This window comes from Antrostomus carolinensis, unplaced genomic scaffold (assembly GCF_000700745.2).
Source record: "Antrostomus carolinensis isolate BGI_N321 unplaced genomic scaffold, ASM70074v2 scaffold16802, whole genome shotgun sequence".
Lineage (NCBI taxonomy): Eukaryota > Metazoa > Chordata > Aves > Caprimulgiformes > Caprimulgidae > Antrostomus > Antrostomus carolinensis.
In genome coordinates this window covers 4,962-13,783 of record NW_010300356.1, presented here as the reverse complement: position 1 = coordinate 13,783, position 8,822 = coordinate 4,962, and the positions used below count along the sequence as shown (strand labels likewise).

The window sequence follows — 8,822 nt, the reverse complement described above, 5'->3', positions numbered from 1 at the left end:
CCCCCCAATAATGTTAGTTTCTGAATCTGTATCTTTTTCAGAAAGTCCTTTCCCATGTCTCTGGCCTTGCAATTCCATCAGGTTGATCAGAAACAGCAGTTTCTCAAAACAGGTTTTTAAAATGCAGCCATGTCCCAGTCACCCCAGGAGGAATAACAGAGTGCTCATGACTTCATTTTTCTACTTCCCAATACTGAGTGGCCAACTAACAAGCTGGCTAAACATTACAGAATGAGCAAATTTGACCCTGGCATCATTACACTATAGGTTTGAGTGAATGACCAAGGTGCATTATGATCAGAAAATAATCACTCCATGGAAGAACAAAAAAGTAGTCTGGCCTACAAGAAAGCTGGGGAAGGACTCTTCATAAGGGCAGTTAATGACAAAACAAGGGGAAATGGTTTAAGCTGAAAGAAGGTTGGTTTAGATTAGATATTAGGAAGAAATTCTTCACTGTGAGGGTGGTCAGACACTGGAACAGGTTGCCCAGAGAAGTTGTGGATGCCTCCTCCCTGGAAGTGTTTAAGGCCAGGTTGGATGAGGCTTTGAGCAACCTGGTCTAGTGGAAGGTGTCCCTGCTGATGGCAGGGGGGTTGGAACTAGATGATCTTTAAAGTCCCTTCCAACCCAAACCATTCTATGATTCTATGATTATATCTTAAGTATAGATAACTCTTTGTATAACTTCCAGTTTCATTTACTTTGCCATGAGAATAAATCATTACCCAAAATAAAATCAGGAATACACTTATATGTGTGAAATTAAAGTAGCTGTATGCATACTTTCTATGTATATACCTATACATGCAGAATTCTTTTATATAGACCATTGTATATCTGGTTGAGGACAGGCTCTGCATATCGCAAAACCAGAACCAAATTAAAGTTTACATTTAACTGAATGACAGTCATAAAACCTACCTGTGCATTGCCCTACAAAAAGTTAAAAATATTTTTTTGGCTGCTGAGTACTTGTAAGTTAGGGAATTTCGGATTTATATCTTTTCATGCAATCTGAATTCCACCACTGTTTACATCCATCCTAGTGTCTGAAAAATGCAAGTCTTGAAGAGGAATAACTCATAATCAATAAATTGTTGATTGAATCATTATATACATAGATACTACATAAAAATCCATTTTTATTGTGCACAATATAGAGCTAGTTATAACTGTACAATGGTGATAAATTGTAAACAAGACCTTGAATATCTGCTGCTGACTCTTCTGGTGTATTGACTGGCTTAAAAATGTACCAGTAGCAGAAAGCTGTTCCCTCTGCTGGGACCTAGGGAAACACCAGTGTTGCCTATTACTGGCACCAGTGGGAGGATGATATGGGCTACTGTGTCCAGAGCAACGTATCTTAATAGATAGAGCTCTGCTACTAAATGCATTAGTTCCAGGGACTGATCCCCAGTCCTCAGGCATTAGAGGTGCACGATGGTTTATGTCCACCCTGCTCAGACCCTGTCCCTTTAGAGCAGACTGGCCATATCTCCAAAACATAGCAATTGGCCCTGCCCTGTGTTTCCTCTTGACATTGTATGCATGGGTTAATTAATTTTTAGGTTTGCAGTGAGGGCAGTTTTGTAGCCTAACAGAGCTGTGTTTTAAGATTATGAGGCTGAGGGCATATGTTGCATTGTCTGGTACATGTGATGGAGTTTGAGTGCATAAAGCCAGCTGGGATAACGTTGGAGTAACTGTACAAAGCAGAAAGACCCAAACCTGATGCAGACTCACCCATGCTGCTGTTTGGGTGTGATCCCTGAAATGAATTGTCTCCAGAACTGTGCCTTGGTTTGTTTTTATCTCAGATGAAACAAGCTGGGTCACTGCAAGAGAGTCTGGGAGCAAAGCAACACTCATCTCGAACGGTGTCCATACACCCAGAAAGACTGTGTTGGCATACAGTGGAAGTCCTGGTACTCTGGAGCAGTATGATGAGATTAGGAAGGACATGTCAGCCAGACTTCCTTCATTTCAGACAGTGCCACAGCTGCTATGACAGCTTCCCTGTTCCAGAGTATTTACCACTGAAATAGGCGATTTCAGGCAATAAAGATTATTGGTTGTTAAGAAGTTAAAAGCTATACTGACATAACTGCAAAAGTGCTACATTACTAAGGTATAGAAAGATGCAGAAATTGAAGACACTTGAAGACATTTGAAGTCACTGTGGCTAAGAACATATGGAAGCAGTTCATATCAGCAATTTAAGAAATCAATTTTCCTCTTTACTTTTCTGTGTCAGATAAGTGGGCACTGAACCATGTAGGATTTCTTGAATTAAACCCACCATCTAAAAGTGCTTTCGAAAAGCCACAGGCAGTCGGTAAAGACAGCATAGTACTGGTTGCATATGCTTCTGGTAAGATACTCTTTCAAAACTGCAAAGTATTTGGAGTCAATACCAGAAGAAACTTAGTAGCATGATTAATTTTTTGTCCTAATTAATGTCAGTAAAATAAATGGGAAAAAAATGTCATGGTTGGCGGTGAAGGTTTCTACTATTCACTAGCTGCAACCTTGAAAGTAAATAAGGGCTGTATACATTCTGTATAATTTCTCCTTGTTCTGTATTCATGATAAGCCTGTCAGATTAATGAATAAATGTTATTAAAGCATATGCATAATTTCTATTAACAATTAATGGAACCTGCAAACTTATACTGAGATCTCATTGGTGACCGCTGAATTCCATGATCTTGATGATAGCTCTCATTTATTACCTCTGAAGTAGTGCTGCTGTGAGTCTTTATGGATTTTAGTCCTCTAGTGCATGGAAATGAATTTCCTAAAATACAGCACATCTTGTACTCTGATGGTTTAGGTAAATTTGTTCAATATGTTTTTCTCATAAAAATGAAAGTAGATTGTAGTTCAGTGTTTAATTTTCTACCAGAATAATGTTTTATACAGAGGATGAAGTGTTAGAAATCTAATAACTTTTAATTGCATTTGGTAGAGTGAATTAGAAAGATTATAGAATTCTTTATCAGTCCCCAGCCCTGATGCAATTTTTCCATTATGAACTTGGAATCATTATTATAATTTGAGGGAACTGACATTTTAATTTAAATAATAAAATTTGCATATTAGCTGCCTTTTAAAATGCAGAACACTTTCCTATTCAGTTTTCTTTAGTCTAATTCTGAAATATCTATGTTAATGAAAGATTAGTACTGAGACTTTAAATAAACAGGTATGGCAAACTTTAAGACTTCTGCAGTGCTTTCATTTGGCCCCATAGGATTTTACTTTACTGATAAAGCATCTGAGAAAAGATGACAAAAGATGAAAGACCCTTTGAGGATTGTACTTGGCTCATATTTTGACTTTAACTTTTAGGCAGGCATGTCTAGAACTTTGAACTATAATGACATCCCCTAAAAGAGACAAAGATTTTAAAAGTAAAATAAAGCAAGATTTTGTTGAAATTTAAACGAGATTATTTTATTTTATTTTATTTTTTTTAAATAGAGGATGCTCAGAGTGACTGGGTTAGAAAGAATACACAAAATAAATTTATAATCTACTTCCTTCTGCTTCTGTGGGGCAGGTCCTTCCTCTTTGGTTTGGTTTCAGCCAGTTCAATGAGATACTGAGATGTGAACTCTGTTCCCCTACAGAGGGACTCATCACCTCTGTAGTCCTGCTTTTGTCTGTCCCTCTCAGTGGTCTCTGCATGCCATGCAGGCACCCTGCTCCTTACAGACCACTTTGCTCTTGCTCCTTTCCACCTCTGGACATCTCTTTCCCAGAGCCAGGCTGAATAGTTTCTGAGGGAGGGGAAGGTCCTCCCTCCTTTTAGAGGATTGCAACAGACTCTACTGCTCTCATCTTCAAGAAACAATGTGCAAAATCAAAAGCAAATAAGAATTATTGCCTGTTTCAGTTGAGTGGTACTGTCTGTATTTTGGCTGCAGACTGCTGGAATCATAAACCTTGAGGGAGCTATCTTGTTTTTTTTTTTTTGTTTGTTTGTTTTTTGTTTTTTTTTTTTTTTCTTCTGCAGAGGGGTCATGTCTTCACACTGTTGCCTGATCCTACTCTGGTTCTTTTGGTGCTGTGGATGTCTATGATCCTTCAGACGTCAATGCTTAAGCTAATTACCTTTAACTGCCCTTAAAATAATCTCTGGAGGCAGTCAATGATCAGTGGAGGTGATCAACAGCTGTGATTCATCTGACCTACTTCAAAGGTCTAATTCATGAAATGACACGCCTTACCCTACATCACTCTTTATATGCCAGAAGACATCTTCTCAAGCTATACCAAGTTTTAGTCACAGATGTTTAAAAACAAAAACCACAACAGGTAGATGGACATTTGGCTTGCTAGTTGATTATATGGGGATTTTACTTCTCACGAAAATCAACTTTAGTATCATTAACTGAAGCAGTGTTATCAAAAACCCCCAAATTTATGATTTTTTTTTTTAATATAGTTTTATTCTTTTAATTAACTATGACCTTTCTGGGTAGTAGGACAAGTTCTATAAATCAGCATTCCATGTCACTTCTGTTAGGCAAACATCCTAGGTCTAAATTTCTCCTATTGTCCTTTTTCTAAAGCTAAAATACCTCAATATTTACAGTCAAAGGTTATCCTGTTTGTTGAGAGCTCATTTGTGTAGTTAAATCTAGTTTCTCTTGGAAAACTGTCTCGTCTTCTATATTCACTGTGGTTTAACTTCTGACTCTGGGCTTGGTCATCAAATTCTGCTGCAGATACTTTTAAGGATGTGAAACTCTCTTTTTGCCAGTTATCTTAACTAGTATTTTGCATCATTGAAACGTTTTAAAACTATGACTGAAATAGTGGAAAAGTAGGGAAATTGTTTTCATTTAATTTAAACTGCCTTCTGTTTGTTTGGTAGGTCATGTTGTGCAGAGCTCCTTTTTATTTTATTGCCAGTGCATTAAGGGAGAAATGTGTTCAGTCGCTGTAGATACAAAAGGCTCCTGTTGTATTGTCACTCCTTTGGATACCAGTTCTCATATTTTCTGACTAATTTCCATAATTTACTGAAAAGTCATTGGAATTCACAGGAGAAATTAAATACCTTAATTGGAAAGTGTTTCAGCAAAACAAAAAGCTATAAATTATATCTACAGAGAATATTATGCAAATGACAGCAAAAATGTTGTCCTAACCTGCAGAGAGGAATAACGCCTCAAATTCAGGAGAGTGGACTGGATCTGAAGTTTCTTCCATATAATTTCTCTTGTTTTCCATCCTGCTTTTGTTGAAGTGGACGTGCATCATTTTCAGCTTACACTGTAATTTACCTAGGTGAACCAGTGACTAGAACAGAGTCGGGGCTGAGTGCCATTTGTCTGATAGCTTGCTTAGTGATGAAGAAAGGGCTGCATTGCCCTAGAGAGCTTCACAAACTTCCTTAAATTTTCTCTGAATCACAGAATGTCAGAAGTTCTGTGTCAATATTTACTTGCTGTAGAAACACTGAAGCTAGTTCTCAGTTACTGCAGCCTACTGAGGTTTTATCAAATAACTTAATCCATTTTCTTTTCTGCAAAATTTTCAACAAGGAATTCACTGCAGCAATGATTCTTCCCTGACAACTTTAAGACAGATCATCAGGGTCAACGTGTAACAGCTTGCGCAAGAGTCAGCAGTGCTGTAACCAGTGACAGAAACCTTAAACTTAGAGATCTTTGATTAAATTATTTAATGTTACAAGAACATTAAATATTGCACAAGTGAAATAAATGTAGTTTTTGTGGTTTTGTTCTGAATATGCAGCCTAGGAAGCTGCCTGAGAACTCTAATGTTTTCCCCCAGCTTTCATTTGGTCCCTGGGACAGTGTATGCATGTGCATTTAAACTTGTGCTAAGAGGTTTCTTTAGAGTGGTGAAAATGTTTTTAAAATTGAACACTCCCCCACAGCTCTGTGAGAAAGATCCTTCCTCACAGTGTGCAGCAGAACTTCTGAGGCCCAAAAGGTTTGTAAATGGTCACCGAGAAGGAACACAGGGCTGAGAAAGGTGTGAACAGGTCCCATTAGTCTGAAAGGGGAATCAACATCAAAGCATCCACAAGGCTCTTATTTTAGCACTTTAAGTTGTTATTCTGAAACTTTTTTCTCATTTGCTATTAGTGATAAATAGATTAAGGCATGTCATGCTACTTTCCTGTGTGATGGTGGAATTGTATAGATCTGTCACTGTTTATGAACAATAAAATGATATGTGGAGAAACAAACAAACTTGGCTCTTAAGATTTAAGTGTTTGTACCCATAGAGAGAGAGGAAAAGAGAAAGTGTTCATATTTTGGCAAAATTCGATTCAAGCAAATTTGTGCAACCGTTAAAATGAAAAGTTAATTATAGAGTTACTCAATGTTACTGAGGAGTTATTTTATAAAATGTTTGAAAAAAAGATCAGTTTAATAAGCTGGTTTTTAATTGTTTAGTGCTTAAGAAAAAAAAAATCTTAGTGAGACGGACAGCTATTAAGCTATAAATGCTGGTGAACGACATAGATTTAAGAAAGCATAGGCTTAATGTCGAAAGCCACATTGTTAAGTTTAGCACATCTTATATCACTATATCCTCAGTTTAAAAAGTACATATTTGCTCTGTAATTTGTCACTGAATCTAACATTTATCTCCAGATTATCTAGAGTCTGTGATATTAATCAGTTTTAGCTGAGGAATGCTTGTAGGGATTGACTGCTAAGTATCTGCTCAAATGATACTGAATTATCAAATCTATTTAAAGCTGTCATAACAAATATATTATTTTCCTTTTACCCTCCCCCCCCCCCCCCCTTTTTTTTTTTTTTTTACTTTGTAAAGCTTTCCAACATGATTTTATAAATTAAGGAACTAGATGCCTGGAAGCAACATTTATGGACCTTTTCTATACAGCTAAAAATATCAGCTTAAATAATTTGTGGTTGCCTGGAAACTCGTTCGTGCATTTCAGTAGAGTAGATGGTTTTGCCCTTTTTAAGGCATGCCTTAAAAGCATGCCCTCTCTGTATACAGCAGTAGGCTCCTGCATTCAAAGTATCATTGGTGAAGTTAGGCTTGTGATATCACTGGCAAAAAGGAGAACATTCCTTATACCTGGAACTAAGAATTTATTGTTAGTCTAATTAAAAGTTTTATCAGTGTAAGTAAAACACAACAAACAGTTATTGTTAGTCCTCTTACGACAATACTAACACTTACAGTCCAAATTATCTAATGGGTACATAACAAAACTCATTAACAATACACAGTTAAAACTGTTGTAAAAAAAACCCCAACAAACTAAAATACTCCCAGTATCTCCTGCTTATATTCTGATGTTAGAGTCACCCTTTGATGCTCTATAGTGTGCTAAGGTTCACAGGTTTAGGCTGTGAGAAGTCACAACAAAGTGTTGAAATCTTCAGGTCTTCACTGGGATAAGTGTGATGGAGCTATCTTCCTCCTCCTTACCAGGAAATCAATAGTGTTGATGTTGATCCTGTGCTTGAGTCCACTTGAGTCCATTTTTATACATCTTCTAAAATCTTTTTCAAATTTGGTCTTCAGCTCTGCATTATGCTCAATTTTATCATATGTAGTGTGTTGTATGCATGTTACATACTTGTTTCTTGTCCTTTTTGTTACCCCTAAAATTAGTTTTGACCACCTCCTAAGTTTGCTCTATGATCTGTAACTAACCACTGTTGAGTTGCTGCTAATCCTGGGGCCTTTGGTATCATCCTATGCATCCCTTTTTATCAGCAATTACTCACCCTGTGCACTCTTGTCTGTGACAATTTCTTTCTTTTACTATTTTCCGTTAATGCTCCACTTACATGAAGCTGTGACACTGATTTCCATGACTAAAGTGGTTTATTTAATTCCTGAGCTCATAATGGTAAACAGAGAAACAAACTGTAGCATCTGACAAGGGTGTCCTGCCTCATGTAGTAAGATACAGTAATATTAGAGCCATGCTTTTAAGCACTCCTCTTTGAAAGTTCTCAGACCTTTCTGGAGACCCTTCCAGGTTCTTGCAGTAGTGCTTGCACGGGCTGAACTTCAGTCCTCTTTCCCCAGGTGGTATCAGCTACAACTGTCAGTGGAGTTTGGCATATTTGTCTTCATTTAGTGATCTTTGCCTCCTTGCTCTTTCTTTGTTTGTCTACTATTTTATAGGTTCTGGCATGCAATGGTGTTCGTTTAAGTTATCTATTACTTTTACATTCATGTCGAGAAGAAAATTGCTTGTGACTGACCTGCTGGCCTCTAAATATGTAGCACGGAGATTTGATTGCACTGTGAAGATATGAATTATTTTAAAATGAGAATGAACATAACTGTATTTAAGAGACTTAGTACATCTTTGATTCATAGTGATATTGAAAAAATTCCTGGTACAGTGTAGATGAATATGAGTTAAAAATAAATTTGACAATTATTTTGTAATAATGAGAATATTAGAATGAAGCTAAATTGATTCAGTCAGCATTGACTCGCACTCAGAAAATCTGGTCCAGATCTCACTTGTTTCTCCTTTGCAGCATAACACTTTGTTCCTGAAAATAATGCTTTCCCTGATCCTTGCAGTCTTAATTTCTTTTAGGATAGTTTTCAAAAGAATTTTGCCATTGAAATTGCATAGTCATCTTTACAAATATGTAATTAAGCATGGAAAATATCGTCTGTCCTTGCAGCTGCTCATACACTTGACAAGAAAAAAAACAAGAACTAATAACAGTTGTATCTGCTAGTGGAGCTTTTGTGCTTTATTGCTTACTTCTAGAAAAGTTGACCTTTCATCTCTCTTGATATTTGCATTTTCTCAATTT

The 8,822-nt window shown here is 36.9% G+C and overlaps 1 protein-coding gene across 1 annotated transcript in view; it reads left to right on the top strand.

Moving 5' to 3' along the window:
* The window catches only part of OCA2 (OCA2 melanosomal transmembrane protein), a gene marked incomplete at its 3' end in the record, with an annotated part of 53,167 nt that extends 50,790 nt beyond the window's left edge, over nt 1-2,377 (top strand). Inside the window, exon 13 of the mRNA XM_010163114.1 lies at nt 2,261-2,377. Coding sequence (XP_010161416.1) covers nt 2,261-2,377 — 117 coding nt within the window. The remainder of the gene's footprint in view (nt 1-2,260) is intronic.
* Nucleotides 2,378-8,822: the final 6,445 nt, after the last annotated feature.